At 38.1% G+C, this 15,570-nt stretch overlaps 2 protein-coding genes across 2 annotated transcripts in view; one reads left to right on the forward strand and one right to left on the reverse strand.

Moving 5' to 3' along the window:
- Nucleotides 1–3,649, forward strand: part of LOC132379126 (transient receptor potential cation channel subfamily V member 5-like) — an 85,757-nt gene extending 82,108 nt beyond the window's left edge. Inside the window, exon 15 of the mRNA XM_059946739.1 lies at nt 1,305–3,649. Within this exon, the coding sequence (XP_059802722.1) occupies nt 1,305–1,479 (175 nt within the window). The 3' untranslated portion in view covers nt 1,480–3,649. The remainder of the gene's footprint in view (nt 1–1,304) is intronic.
- A 3,530-nt stretch (nt 3,650–7,179) lies between these two features.
- The window catches only part of serpini1 (serpin peptidase inhibitor, clade I (neuroserpin), member 1), a 35,363-nt gene continuing 26,972 nt past the window's right edge, over nt 7,180–15,570 (reverse strand). The window contains exons 8-9 of the mRNA XM_059946749.1: nt 9,242–9,331; nt 7,180–7,840 (exon numbers count right to left, since the gene is read on the reverse strand). Coding sequence (XP_059802732.1) covers nt 7,767–7,840; nt 9,242–9,331 — 164 coding nt within the window. The 3' untranslated portion in view covers nt 7,180–7,766. The remainder of the gene's footprint in view (nt 7,841–9,241; nt 9,332–15,570) is intronic.

The raw sequence follows: 15,570 nt of genomic DNA on the forward strand, positions 1-15,570 counted from the left end.
AATAGATAGAGTGAAAGAGGAAATGTAATCCGAGAGGTATAGTGACTCAGTATTAAAAGCGATTCTGGGAAGAACAGAAAAAGAAGCAAAATACTTAGTAAAGAATGAAAATGGAGAAATGAGGAAAATCAGGTAAGTTGCAAAGAAATGAGTTAAATTATTTCCAATAAGATGTAGCCCTAACAATGACTGGGCAGCAAAGAAAAATGCCTTTTACTGGGTTCAGGTTTCTTGTTATACCAGTAGGATGAAGAAGTAACCGTGGCTCCTATATCGATCTCTTGCATACATGGATACAGGTTTCAGTTTCAGACGCGTGCTTAGGCTCACGGTCATGGTTTTGCCGGAAAATGGCAGCAGGAACCCGCGCAATCATCAGTACTTTCAGATGATCCAGATAGCAAGTTTTAAAAAACAAAACCTGGAAGTTGCTGCCATCAGTTAACAATCGTTTTTATGAAAATACTCTTGTGTTTGATTCCTCAAAGTTTAGTGACAGAGCATAATTTCCCAGCATGTCTGCTGAGGAATTTGCCCCAACTAACAGTGCTGAAACTCTGGCAACAATTGGGTGCTAATACTTCTTTAAATCTTTCATTTAAATGTTTTAATTGCTTTTCTCAGATCTGTGTTGTGTCTACTGTTAATTTTTTGTCCTTTAATTTTTAATAGTTTAGCAATGTTTTTCAGTGTTTCTAAATGCAAGAGGTGAACAGAATTATCTAGCCCTGCTTAACTAGCTGCTTTGCGAGGGGCTCTCCCCATGCAGCTCTTGGCCTTTGTCGACTTCATACCCCAAGTTGATGCTAAAAGATTTTTATTTGTATGTTAGAAGTAAAAAATAATTGCTTGCTTCCGGATGCAAGACCTGTGGCATGAAGAACATTGAAACAAGGCTGCACTGAAATAATGCCTCTGGCATCTAAACATCACAAGTTTTCAAAATGCACAAAATGTCTGACAATTTGTCCAAAATGGTTGTCTTATTTGCATCTCTGTAGAATATTATAAAGTATGTCAATTGTCCTTCAATTTATTGGTGCCAGGATTGAAGGAACCATTGCCTATTCAGCAGATGGAAGATAATGATTGGCAAAACTGAATTTTCTTGCCACAGCCGATTATTGATCAATATTTAGTGTGATTCAAAAAAACATCCATAGGTATTCCAATACAAATTTGTAAATATAGCCCTCAGTGGTATTTCAATTTTGCTTAATGAAGAATTATAAAATGTAGGGTACATTATTTCTTAATTTTGTTAGTCTGCATTGTAATATACATTATTCAATTTTACTTTAAAGGGTTGAAGAAAGAAGTGACTATCAAAAGGCCAGGAAGAAGGCTGAAGATGAGGAGAAAGAAAATATAACCCACCCAAGGAAGAACAGGAGTGCTTATCGTTGGAACATCATCCATAAAAACATATCGAAAAGTATTAAAAAGAACGATGTTCCAAGTGATATGACTACTCTGTAAATTTTCATCATTAACTCTAGAGACATTGGTTTGTAAGAACACAATTGTTTTTATGAACGTAATGAACCCTGACACAATCCATTTCTTCCAAGACCAATATCTGCTTAGAAAGTGCACTGATCATCTTCAGGTGTAACATACTCATATCAAGGAAGCATTTAAAATTTAACTGGAGTTGAATTTCAATAGATCAATTAAAATTCTACATGTTTTCGAATGTGGTAAAACCTTTGTTACGGCTTGTTATAAGTTAGGATCATTTGTATAATTGAGATTGGATAGTTGCTTTAATAGGCACGAGAATCAGTACTCACAAATGTAACTAGAAAATCTTCTGACATTTGCAAAGGTATTGCAAAGTGGGTCTTAATATTTATTGATTGCAGTAGAAATATTTCAAAGAAATACAACTACAATAATACCAGAGTAAGTCAAATTTAAAACAGGGCTAAGTGGGTGTTTTATGTGCATCTACAAATTAAAGCACATATTTTGTAACAGTTTTTAGATGGAATCTTTAAACTATAACAAAATTACTTGCAGTATGAAGTTACTATCACAGCTTGTAAATGATTTGTGAAATATAATACAGGATGTTACTGCACACAATAAGAATAGAGGTTTTTTATATAAAGTGTAAGTAAGTGAAATTATACAGTATTTTAAAATAAGGTACAGAATGCTACCGTAGTGGAAGGGTATCACTGCTGCTAACTGTTGTAACATTATGTACCACAATAAACAAGATTCTACTGAAAGAATGAAAAAACATTCGGTGACTCTTATCAGCAACTAGTTCCTGAAAATTGAAATCGAAAACAAAGCTGTAAATTAAAATGTCATTTCCATCTGTTTGAATACAGTAAACAAAAGTAAGATTCAAATACAAAATTATTTTGTTTCATTGCAAATGCTAAAATGTCTTAAGTCTGATTAAGCCTATAGCAAATGGACAAATTTAGGTAGGTTCTGACAAATCTAATTACACTGCAATTGGAACTGCAATTAGGCTGATTTTCTGAACAGTTTTTTGGCCATGGTTTGAAACATCGATTGAGATGCAAGGATTTAAGAATATTAATTTCAAAACAATTAAACTTAATCCAAATTATTTTTCTAAGGTCTTGGTTATTAATTTCATCATGTACCATTTGCAGTATCATTTCTTCCTGCTGGTGAACTGGGAGATGGCCCTGAAGGTAAAAGCTTAGCAACTAGATTGGATTCCATTTCAGTGAAATATATTATCATTGTGTTTGGTAAAAGTGTTCACTTGTTTCTCTTTTTGAAAAAAAACACTGCAAAATTGCTCAAAATAGAGGCCTGGAAGAGGGAAAAAGTGTTTTCATTCAGAAAGGAGTCTCAGGCAGGATCTTATGGTCTGTCTTGGAGATTGATGTTGTAGGCTCTACAAGCTTGCCTTCATTAGAAGGACCCTTTTCCCAATGTACATACTGTTTTATTTCCTAATGTCTATTATTTGTATCAACAGAGTCGGGAATACACTTGCCATTGTTTCCCAAGCAGAAAAGTGCCCAGTAATATCCAATATACAATAATTACTGACCATCTCTAAATATCTGTAGCAGCTAAAGTTGGCCCACTATAGGCAAGCATGTCCCAAGGCACATTTTTAATATTATGGTTGCCATGTGAATGTAATGGATGTTAATCTTGACTGGAATTAAATGTGATTATTTTCTGCTCTGTCCCTCAGGTCAGAAAGTTATGTAGGGACATGTCACTGACGGTCAGTTACCCAGTGATTGCTTATGACCCTTGCTGATATGTTGAATCTAATTCTACAATTTTCCTCTTTCGTTCTGCTCTTACAATAGATTTTATTTTTCCAGTCTTACGAAGGAATGCAATTGTTACAGAGAAACATGGGGGAAGGCACTCATATGGAACATCTTCAGATCTCTTTCTCTTACCCCACCCCACTTCATGTGAAACCAACAGTATGCAGAAGATTGAAAATGTATGGGATAAGCTGAGATACATTTACTAGAAAGTAATGGCTGAACAGGGAACAAGGGCATTAGGCAGATCACATTGAAATAGTGTGAGCTGATTGAAATTGTTTATTGCTAACCAACAATGTTTCCCTGGAATGACTGGTACAATGGCTTTATTTCTGTACATTTTAAATTTTAATAGAAATGGGTGAACAACAAATGGGATTATCATTAGCTCTGTTAAAATCCTATTTGTGTACTTTTCAATTTGTTCATCTAAATGTCAAATTCATTGTGAATAAATATTAGCTAATTCTTAAGCTGCTTAAAATTTCTCAGAAGCTAAATTGTACGATTTTTTTCATTTGATAATTTAATTAGCAAAGAGCAGCTGCCTCATGTACAAAGAATATTAGAGTCAACTTGAAGCAATTGGCCCCTAAGACAGCAGCTGTCTTATAGAACTATCCATTCCCCTCTTCATTAGCTGCACCATTTGTGTACATAGCAATCCACTTAGATTGTCCCCAAGCATTTGAATTTTTGTTTAAGGACATCTTTACCTTATAAGAACTTCAATGGTTACAGGTGCAGCACATAATTGTTATGATCATAATAGTCTGGAGACAAAACCATAACAAAACAGTGACAGGTGTCACCATTCTGATCGACACACAACTTACACCAGTCAGAACAATCAACAACTGAATCATAATTTGCTAAACTCAAGGTCAAATGCTGGATTGTAATAAGCACATAAGGTGCACTGAACAAGCTGATTTGACATTCAATGAACTGGTTGTATTGTAATGTATTCCCACATTTATACAAGTGAACCAAAGCATTTGTAAAAACAGTAATGCAGAAAACAATAATACAACAAAATAAGAACACCATAATAGTTTGAATTGTATACCACTTTTAAGATGGTACTTCCTTGGAGCATTCTTTAAACAATCACTGACACCAATACTCAAAGGAAAATCTAATTTTGACCAAAAACTTAGTCAAAGGTCACATTTCTTATTTAAAGCAAATAAGAAAACACTTAAATTGCAGATCTGCATCTTTAATACAAAGTAATGTATTGAATTTCATGCATGCAAGCATTTGTAAGATACTTGTATTAAATTAGCTTTATACAGAGAATACAATATTCAAAATAGCTGTACTTTTAAGTGTAGTTTCAATCCATATATGAAAAGGTAGAGTACCGATGTTTGAATTGATGGCTTTGTGGCAAAGTTTGTGGATAATACAAAGATGGGTGAAGGGGCAGATAATTTTGAAGAAGCAGAGAGGCTACAGAAGGACTTTGTCAGATAAGGAGTATGGATTAAGTGGCAGATGGAATACAGTGTTGAGAAGTTTATGGTCATGCACATTAGTAGAAGAACAAAAAGCACAGACTATTTTCTAAATGGAGAGAGAGTTCAAAAATCTGTGGTGCAAAGGCACTTAGGAGTTCTCATGCAGGAATCCTTAAAGGTTAATTTACAGATGTGAAGCTTGGTGAGGAAGGCAATTGTGATGTTAGCATTCATTTCATGAGGACGGAAATATAAAAGCAAGGATGTAATATTGAGGCTTTATACAGCACTGGTGAGGCCTCGGTTGGAGTATTGAGTATTTTGGGCCCCTTATTTAAGAACAAATTTCACAACATATACTGGTGATCTTCAAACTGATTCTGAAAAGATGTGCTGACATTGCAGGGGGTTCACAAAAATGATTCTGAGGGATTGAAAGGCTTCTCATAGGAGGACTATTTGATTGCTCTGGGCATCCACTCACTGGAATTCAGAAGAATGAGGGGTGACTTTATTGAAACCCATCGAATGTTGAAAGGCCTCGATGGAGTGGATGTGGAAAGGATGTTTCCTATGATGGGGGAGTCTAAGACCAGAGGACACAACCTCAAAATAGAAGAAAGTCCCATTTGGAAAAGAGACGAGAAGTAATTTCTTTAGCCAGAGAGTTGTGGAATTTGTTGCTGCAGGTGGCTGTGGAGGCCAAGTCATTGGGTATATTTAAGGCAAAGGTTGATGGATTCTGGAGAAGGTAGGAAATTGGGGCTGGGAGGGAATATTGAATCAGCATTGATGAAGTGGAGCATACTCAATGGGCCAAATCACCTAATTTTGCTCCTTTATGTTATGGCCTTGTGGTCAATATCTTAAGAAATAGGCACATCCCAAGTAGCTGCTTCATGAACACGCATCATCTCCATGCTTAATTTTACAAAAATGTATTTTGTGTTATACAAATCAATGAGTTCCATTACATAGGTATGCACAATTTCAATTTTTCTATATTTTAATGTTTTCTTGATATTAAATAAATGCACATTTACCACATGGAAAATCCTTTTTAATGCATTTTCATAGACAGAAAATCTGCTTTTTTAAATGATTGTAAAGACAATTCTTTGACTTTTATTGCAGCTGAGTAACATGCAGACAATATTTACAGTGTAGTCCACTAACTTCTCTTCCAGCAAGTTTCTAACTTTAAAAGTTTAATTATAACTACTTTGAAGCATGTTCGTCTTATGGATATTACAGGCCCCTGGTGAAATATGTAAAGGTTAGCACATGTTGAATTTACTGTGGCCATATGTTGCCAGTTCATCATTTAGCTATATGATTTCTAAATGGATATTAAACCCATGAACACTACCTCATTTTTGTATATATTTCTGTTTTGCATTATTTTTAATCTTTCTCTATATACACTTTTTTCTATATTGGGTGTTGCATTGGACTGCTGCTGCCAAGTTAACAAATTTCACCATATGTGCTGGTGATAATAATCCTGATTCTGAACTTGTGGGAAGAGCTTTGTTGAATAGTTTTGCCCATTTAATGAAAGTACAAACGTACAATGTTTTCTGTAATTGCCTATTGACCAATTAACATTTCACTTCCTAAATCAAAATACCCATTTTTGCAGTGACTCTGAATACTCAGATTGATCTTGGCCAACAGCTACATGTTCTTTTACTTTTAGCTGCTGGAAACATTTCACCTGGAATTACCAAAACACGCACCTTGAACAGCCATAAACTTATACAGCTCAAAAAGTGAAGCATGGTGCATTCTGATTCATAATTGCATGCCTCCATAATTTCTGCTTGCAATTCTTACCGTCCCATTCCTTCCACCTGTTTTGAGAAACATATTTCCTCACAATCTCTGCACTAGAAGTGCAGCTTGTTTTACTGAAAATAAGCTTGCATGATGCACAAGAAGCTGACATAGTCCCATGCACTCTTATCAGTTCATTTAATATTTTATAGTAATGAGTAATTTTTATAGTAACTTACAGAAAACAGTTGTGAGAGGAATCTAATTTTGGTCTCTAAACTGGCTCACAATCTTCTTCATTAGCCGTAAATATTCATTTCTACAACAAAGATTTGCTGATGATCAATCCTACTTAAAGCAGAGGCGGCCAAGGATTAATTTCCCTGCTGAAGGTGGATTACAGAGCCTGGTACTCTTGTGCAAGAGTGCAGTTGGCAGTCAACCAGTTTCAGAATAAAGTGTAAATCTGGTCCTCAAGATGAACCCCAGTTTTAATGTAAAATATATAAATACAGAAATAGGAAGTTCTTGTGCTAGCTAAGATTTTGCACCTCAAGTTCATCGAAAATGGATTTTTGGATAGCTATGTTCTTTACATGTGCTTAGATTGTATTTTTTAAAGTATAGTTTTGTTTAAAATAACAATGCCTGCAACATATGATTAAATCAAAGTTTTATTTTAATGAAGAAAATTTCAGCACAAACTTGGAACTGAACAAAGAAAATAGTTTCCAGAGGCTACAGAACAACTAAATCTGCCAAAAATATTACATTCAGATGGATTACAATTTTGAAAGCAATGAATAGATTAACTGGTTTACATTATTAATTACCTGGACATTAAACAGCCATTACATGATGGATAAATACACATTTTGGCCATTGTTGCATGCGTAACTATGGATTTTAACATTTCCTTACAGCCTGGAAGAATATAGCATCTGTAGATTTTAGAAAAAGGTGAAAATGTAGGCAAAAGGAATGGCACATTATTTTCAGTTTAATTTTTTTAACTAATTGCTGATTTCAGTACATTAATGGTTTTAATATAAACATGGAAGTGTTTGTACAGTAATTTTAAAATGAAGTTGCCATTAAAGTAACAGTAATACAAATATTGTTTACATCATACTTTTATTGTGCATTTACTCTAACACATTAAGCTCAGGCAAAAACGAAAATTGCTAGCATAAAAATGAGAAGCTTTTAAATCAGGTATCTCTCACTGCAGAATGACAGCATCTCATGCTTCAAAATCACAACCATTTGGATTGATATCTTCAGGATGCATGACTCTGCCCATAAAGAGTATGGTACCTGGGTTGGGTTGGGGATAGGTGTGGATAAAAAAAATCTTAAGGCATCTAGCAAATACAATTATCCAATCAAATTGAAATAATGCCTTTTAAAAAAATTGCAAAGCTGAAAATTAATTCAATGGTATTTTTTTTAACCCAGAAATTAACAATTTACTTACTTACACAAGTGTACACTTGTGTAGAACCATTGAATAGTACAATGCGGATTCAAACCCTTTGACCCAATCAGCTATGCTGACCATGGAAATCTCAATTTCCTGAGTTTGGCCCATATTCTTTCAAGCTCCACCCCACCATGTACCCATCTCTTAAATGATACTATCATACCCACTGCAACCACTTCCTCTGGCAGCTCATTCTATATCCTCCCCACCCTCTGCATGAAACACTTCTTTCTCACCCCAAATTTATGTCCCAAAGTTTTGGCCTCCCCTACCCTGGGGAGAAGACCATCCACATTATCTATCCCTCTTGTAATTTAAAGCACTACGTTTCAAAGAATAAAGATCCAACCTGGCTAATTTTCTTATATAATTCAGGCCTTCTAGTCTGAGCAACATACCTTAAATGTTTCTAGTCTAACTACATCATTCCTATAACAGGGTGATCAAAACTGTACAAACTGTTCTAGTACATGCTCTAGTACCTTATCATTCATAGCACAAGTCCAACAATGGTTTGACTTTTCAAATTCCATTACTTCATACTTGCATGTATTCAAATCCATTTACCACTCCTCAGATCACTTCCTAATTGATTGAGATTTCTCCTGTAATCCATGATAACCTTCTCCACTATCAACACCTCCACATTTCACGTCACCCCAAACGTAAGCTTTGCACATTTGTACACAATAATTTATACAAATAATGAACACCAAGAGCCCCAATACTGTGCACTGCAACACTGGCCTTCATTCTGAGACACAACCTTCCACCAACACACTCCGCTTCCACTTAACTAGCTCATCCTGAATTCCATGGAGCCTAACCTTCCAGACCAACCTACCAGTAGGACTTTGTCAAAAGTCTTCTTAAAGACTAAATAGATGACAGCTACCCTACCCTCATCTAGCTATTTGGTTCCTTCAAAAAAACTCTACAAAGTTCATCAAGCACAACTTTACATGCACAAAGCCGTCCTGATTCCTCCTAACCAGATTCTGTCTATCCAAATGCTTGTAGATCCAGTCTCTCAGAACTCCTTCCAGTAACTTTACCAAGACTGATGTCAGGCTAACTGGCCTACAGTTCTCTGGCTTGTCCTTGCTAGCCATCTTAAACAACAAAACATTAGCCACATTCCAGTCTTTGGATACTTAATGTAACTGTGTTTTGTACTTAAGTGTTAAGAAAAGTGAACGGCATTTTTGATGTTAGTAGGGGTTTTCCTCTCTTACCTGTCTTTTTGTTTCGGATTAGAAAGAAAAATGGATGATCAACAATGACCTGGGGATTAAGGGTTAGCATCCTGCTGACAGCGACCATTTCTGTGAGAAAAAAAAATTCAAGTCAATAGTGGGCTTTATGTTACTATTTTAATTGCACCATCTTGGAAAAGGAACAGTGATCTTGTCTCTCACTGGCTGCAAATGGAAAAGTATTAGTTATTCCAAAGTGCTTCTTCAAACAAGGGTAGAATATTCAATCAAGTGAAAGGTAATTTCAGAACTTTTATTTGTCATGCAAAGAGGGATAAGCACATAGAAAGGCCGTCAGACAAAGTTGATATGATCCAAATACAGCAAAAGAAGGGAGAAATAATTTTGCTGTAGGTGGATGAATTAGTTCTTCCTCACCACCCCCATAGCTCCCTTTATGGACATGAAACCCATAACTTACACAGGATCAACAGGTGAGAAATCAATAGTTCATATCGATGTTTTTATTGCCCAAGTTGTTCATGGTGCCCAAATCTTGATTCATTGGAATACAAGTTAAATATTGGATTCATATTTTGGTCATAAAATGCAGAAAAAATACTTGACTGAAAACTTCATTCCATAGATTTGCATATAGAAAAGGCTTTAAGGAATATGGGTATAAGGTAGAAAAATAGCTTCAAGATAGATCAGCCATGACTAAGCAGGCTGGGAGGCAAAATGGCCTTTTCCTGCTCCTATTAATAAAGGATCATAAACTTTAAAGATCTATTTCAGTAACACGTTACTGATAAATGATTCAGAAACACCCACCCATCTCCACAACTTCCACACATCCTATCACTAAACACATCTTTACCACCCCCTACCCACACTGTTTGCAGGAATCATTCTCTCTGTGACTCCCTTATCCATTTGACCCTCCCCACTGATCTCCCTCCTCACATTTAGCCATGCAAGCAGCACAGGTTCTACACCTGTCCAAACACCACCTTTTTCACCAACATTCAGGACCCCAGGCAGTTTTCCAGGTGAGGCAACATTTTAGCCGCGATGCTGTCAGGATCATCTGGTGTGGCCTCCTCCACATTGATGAGACCTAATGCAGATTGGAAGACTGCTTTGTTGAACATCTTCATTCTGTCAACAATCGATAGCATTTCCTGGTGTCCAACCATATTAATTCAGCTCTCCATTTCCATTCCTCGACTGCCACAATGAGGCCACTCTCAGGCTGGAAAAGGAACATCTTATATTCTGTCTGGGCAGCCTCCAACCTGATGGTATAAACATCGATTTCATTCATTTCTCTTTCTCATTCATTCATTCTGGTTCCCCTCTTGCCCCTTTTCTCCTTACCTGCCCATCACCATTTTCTGCCACAGTCCACTGTACTCTAACAGATTCCTCTTTCTTCAGCCCTTTACCTTTTCCACCCATCATCTTCCAGCTTCTCACTTCGTTCCCCCCTCCCTACCCAATTACCTTCCCCCTCACCTGGCTTCGCCTATCACCTACCACTTGTACTCCTTCCCCTCCACCCACCTTCTTATTCTGGCTTCTTCCCCCTTCCTTTCCAATCCTGATGAAAGGATTTCAGGCTAAACTGCAACTCCTTATTCCTCTCCATAGTTTCAGTTCAATCTGCTGAGTACCTCCAGCATTTTGTGTGTGTTATTCTGGATCTGCAGAATCTCATGTTAAAAATAATTTAATTGTAAATTTGCATCCAAAGCCTTTGATGTGGTGTTATATATTACCCCTTTATTTCACATTTACATTCGGATTTACTTCAACCCTAACAAGGTTCTGGCAAAGATTTAATTGTATAAATTCTTTGACAACTATTGAACCAATAGAGGGCCACATTATACCTCTGTACTGGCACTTGCATGTGCACAGATGAAGTCCTGTATTAAATAATATTGTGTAAACTTGAGATCTGTTCTGACCTGATCCTTGGCAGACAACTCAAAACTCACAGAGTGGAAGGAAGTAACTTTTTCCCCTAAAAATATAGTTGGTTTGTAAAATACATACAGTAGATATACAAAGTCTTCATTTGCAGTATCATGCTTATTGGCAAATTTACTTAAGCAGTACCTATTTACAATATGTCCATTTTCAGTACCAAAATTTCTAATAGTGAGAAATTTGTAAGGTTTCTTTGTATAAGTAGAGCATCCAGCTTCTCAATGTCTATTGGAGGAAGGGCCCCATTCCAGTGAACTACACCAAGCTTCAATGCATCCCTCAGCATACACACTTCACTTTGAAGTGTCCCTCTCTGCAGATGTGGCTGTGGATACCCCCTTGTACATTTTTCAGGCAGATCAAAGTTGTCTATCACCTAGTTGATATCTGCCAGCTACAGTCATAGAAACATAGAAAACAGGTGCAGGAGTAGGCCATTCGGCCCTTCGAGCCTGCACTGCCATTCAGTATGATCATGGCTGATCATCCAACTCAGAACCCTGTACCTGCTTTCTCTCCATACCCCCTGATCCCTTTAGCCACAAGGACCATATCCAACTTCCTCTTAAATATAGCCAATCAACCGGCCTCAACTGTTTCCTGTGGCAGAGAATTCCACAGATTCACCACTCTCTGTGTGAAGAAGTTTTTCCTCATCTTGGCCCTAAAAGGCTTCCCCTTTATCCTTAAACTGTGACCCCTCATTCTGGACTTCCCCAACATCGGAAACAATCTTTCTGCATCTAGCCTGTCCAATCCCTTTAGAATTTTATACGTTTCAATAAGATCCCCCCTCAATCTTCTAAATTTCAGTGAGTATAAGCCTAGTTGATCCAGTCTTTCTTCATATGAAAGTCCTGCCATCCCAGGAATCAATCTGGTAAACCTTCTCTGTATTCCCTCTATGGGAAGAATGTCTTTCCTCAGATTAGGGGACCAAAACTGCACACAATATTCTAGGTGCGGTCTCACCAAGGCCTTGTACAACTGCAGTAGAACCTCCCCGTTCCTGTACTCAAATTCTTTTGCTATGAATGCCAACATACCATTTGCCTTTTTCACCGCCTGCTGTACCTGCAATGTATACATCCCTGGGAACAGCCCACAGAATGCAGTCTTGTAAACTGGAGTATTTATGGTGAAGGTCAAAGACAATAGCATCACTTTTTATGCAGACCATAGAGAGGAAGATGATTGTCACATCCACGTTGCAGCCACCTCAAGAGCAATGATCTGCAGGAGTAAGTCTCAAGCTGTGTGTGAAGGATTCAGCCTCCTGCTAAGCCAGGTCTTCAAGCTTGTCTTGATAGTGAGGCTTCCACCAAATGACCACACTGCTGGACCACCATCTGTTTGTCTCCTTTCACAGCATCTCAAGAATGTTCCAAGCAGATCACTGTTGGGTTAACTCATAGTCCAACAGAACTTTTTTCCCTGTAATAATGTGTTTATGATGGACAAGTAGTCCAGCGCAGTATCACCGGACAAGAAACATACGATGGCAAATCCAGGGCCTTCCAAGGTGCCGCTGGAGAGAGGCAGAATCTCAGCACAGAGAGAAGAGACACCTGTTGGTTATGTACTTGGGCTATATGTGTATCTGTGGACCATATGGTTGCATCAAGCTGAGGGCCACATTGGGCATGCTCTTCCCCTTTGGAGACCTATACATCACCATCCCAGAACACAATGCATTTTGGATCATCAGCTGGAATGAAAGATACCTCACTTACTGCCAAGCATAGGAGCCAGGGAATGGGTCACACAGCAACACTGAGAGATTCTCACTCCTGATAACTACCTTGTTTCCCATGATCAAATGGGGACACTGCTTTTACATCCCGAGTTTGTTTCACATGGTGATCTGCCCACACAATTCTTGCTGCAAAGCTCAGTGCTCTGTACTGGGATTTCCTGAGATCTTCCAGTTGGGTATGGTTCTGATCTGGGTATTCTAACTGGCTCAGAACAAATTTTGTGAGAATCCTGTATTCAGCATTTAACAGTGTGGTAGGTCATTGGCAAACTACTTCATAGATAGGAGTAATGCAAGCTCTTCCTCAGGGATTTTGACACCTCCAGACCCATGGAACCCAGTAGAACTCAGTCAATAGGCCATCACTTCCAGGAGTTTTATTCATCTTATACCTGGTCAGTTTATACTAGATCAATGGTTAATCCAGTTACTCTTGCTTATCCAAAATCTCTGACAAACAGATGACAGGAATCTCAGGGATGAAATGCTTGGGACTTGAGCCAGAAGCTTAAGACAGGATATGAGCCTTCCCACCATAGAGGACATAGAGGCAGTGTCTAAAGGTGGCAAAATCTATCAGTAAGGACCCTCACCATTTAGAGCATGCCCTCTTCCCCTCTACCATCACATTTCTGAATGATCCATGAACCCATGAGCACTTCTTCATTATTGCTTGCTTATTGCACAATTTATTTTTATATACAGTGGTTTCCAGTTAATTGGGACACATCGGGGCCAGTACGTTTTGGCCCAATTAGCTGAAATTTCATGGAAATAGTTAAAAAGGCATAAAGAAGACAAACTGCCATTTAACTAGTAACAAATTATGTAGTTAAATGAAACAGAGCAAATTAGAACACTACCAATACCGTTACAGTACTATAAACTGTGTATTGGTTCTGCCATGTTCTTTTGATTAATTGTAAATGAACAAAATCAGCAGACACCTAGTGTGGATAATGGACTGTCTTCATTCAATGCTCTTTATGATTGCATCTTCCAAAATGTCATTTTCATTGTAAAATTCAAGATGATTGTTGATACCTTCAAATTCTTGGTAGTTCCTAACTTGTTGAAATAATGAAGTCATTTCAATTTCCTTTTTGGCCAACTCTGGTATCTCTAAGCCTCAGTGCTTGAAATCACACTGAGCAAAAACAGTTTTGAATTGTCTTTCTGCTTACTTCTCACCAATTATCAGTGACAAAAATCAATGCTTGTTAAACACAAACACATGCAACTGTTTGCTCTAAGCACGGTGAACTGTCTAATGACCACTCAAGTGCACACACAACTGACGGCAGGTAGACAGCAACAGTTGAACAGATGGCACTAAATGGCGACTCCTTTGCTTGCATCTTCTGAAACAGCTCTATTTCCATCTTTAATATCTTTATTTTTCCCTTTCAGGGTTTTTTTGAACATCCTGACCGGGAGTTACATGCAGACTTCGGTTCTTTGCGGGAATGGGACCTGTTCTCGGAGTTTCAGGACTGGTCGTTGTTGTTTGGCATGCCAAGGGTTCAACCTGAGAGTTGGCCTCATGCTTGGAAGCCCAAGATCTCGGGGCTCTGGAGCTGGGTGGTTCGAGGGTCGGTGTCACAGCAGGAGACTTGTGTGTCGTTGAGGAGGCTGGAAAATATTTTGCTGTAGGCCCAAAGACCTGAGATCTATGTGATCTTCAGGCAGAGAGCTTGTAAAAAGCAATGAAACAGACTTTATAAACATCATAAACCAGCAGGTTTTGTTACGTCTCACGCTTGCTGTGAAAATGGGGAACATCTTCCTCTCCCTTATTAGGGAGAGAGAGAACCTGTGGTTTGTCAATTGCCGAATGAAATGTGATCGTCTTTAAGGTAACTGCAAGGTCAGCTCACACTTGTGCTCAGTAGCGGGTGCCCTTCTTTTGCCGGGTGGGAGGAGGAGGGCATTGTTGTCTTGCTACCTCTTATGTGTGGGAGGGGGGAGCTGGGAGGGGTACTTTGGGGTTCTCATGTTTAACTGTCATTCGGTATTTGGGGCACCTCTCTATTTTTGTGGATGTTTTGCAAAGAAAAACCATTTCAGGATGTATATTGTATACATTTCTCTGACATTAAATTGGACCTTTGAACAAGAGTCTCCTGTCCCGATTAAGCGGCATGCTGTCCCAAATAAATAAAGAGAATCGCTGCTATTTTCTTGTTTTATTTTTAAAGAGTTGTCCCAAGTAAGCAGCTGCCCTGATTAACTGATGGCCTAATTAACCAAAATCCACTGCATTTCTTATTGCAGCTGAGTGTAATTATGCCTTGCACTGTACCACTACCATAAAAATAACAAATGAAATGGCAGATGTAAGTGATAGTAAATATGACTCAGACTAACCTGTCTCGAGTTGACTAAGTGCACTGCTGTGTTACTTCACCTGTAAGATTTCTGAAAATGGCAGACAGCTTGGCATCTTTCACCACTTCCGTCAGGATCTTGGAGATGAAGTCCAGTGTTATTTTCTTATATTGGCTCCACCTGGCACAGAGGGGCAACTGCGCAGGATTGGAAAAAGCTGCAGAAAGTTCCATCGTGGGCACTAGCCTCCTCTGCATCAGGAACATCTTCACAAAGGTGATGCCTCAAA

The sequence above is a fragment of the Hypanus sabinus genome, chromosome 2 (genome assembly GCF_030144855.1).
Source record: "Hypanus sabinus isolate sHypSab1 chromosome 2, sHypSab1.hap1, whole genome shotgun sequence".
Classification (NCBI taxonomy): Eukaryota; Metazoa; Chordata; class Chondrichthyes; order Myliobatiformes; family Dasyatidae; genus Hypanus; species Hypanus sabinus.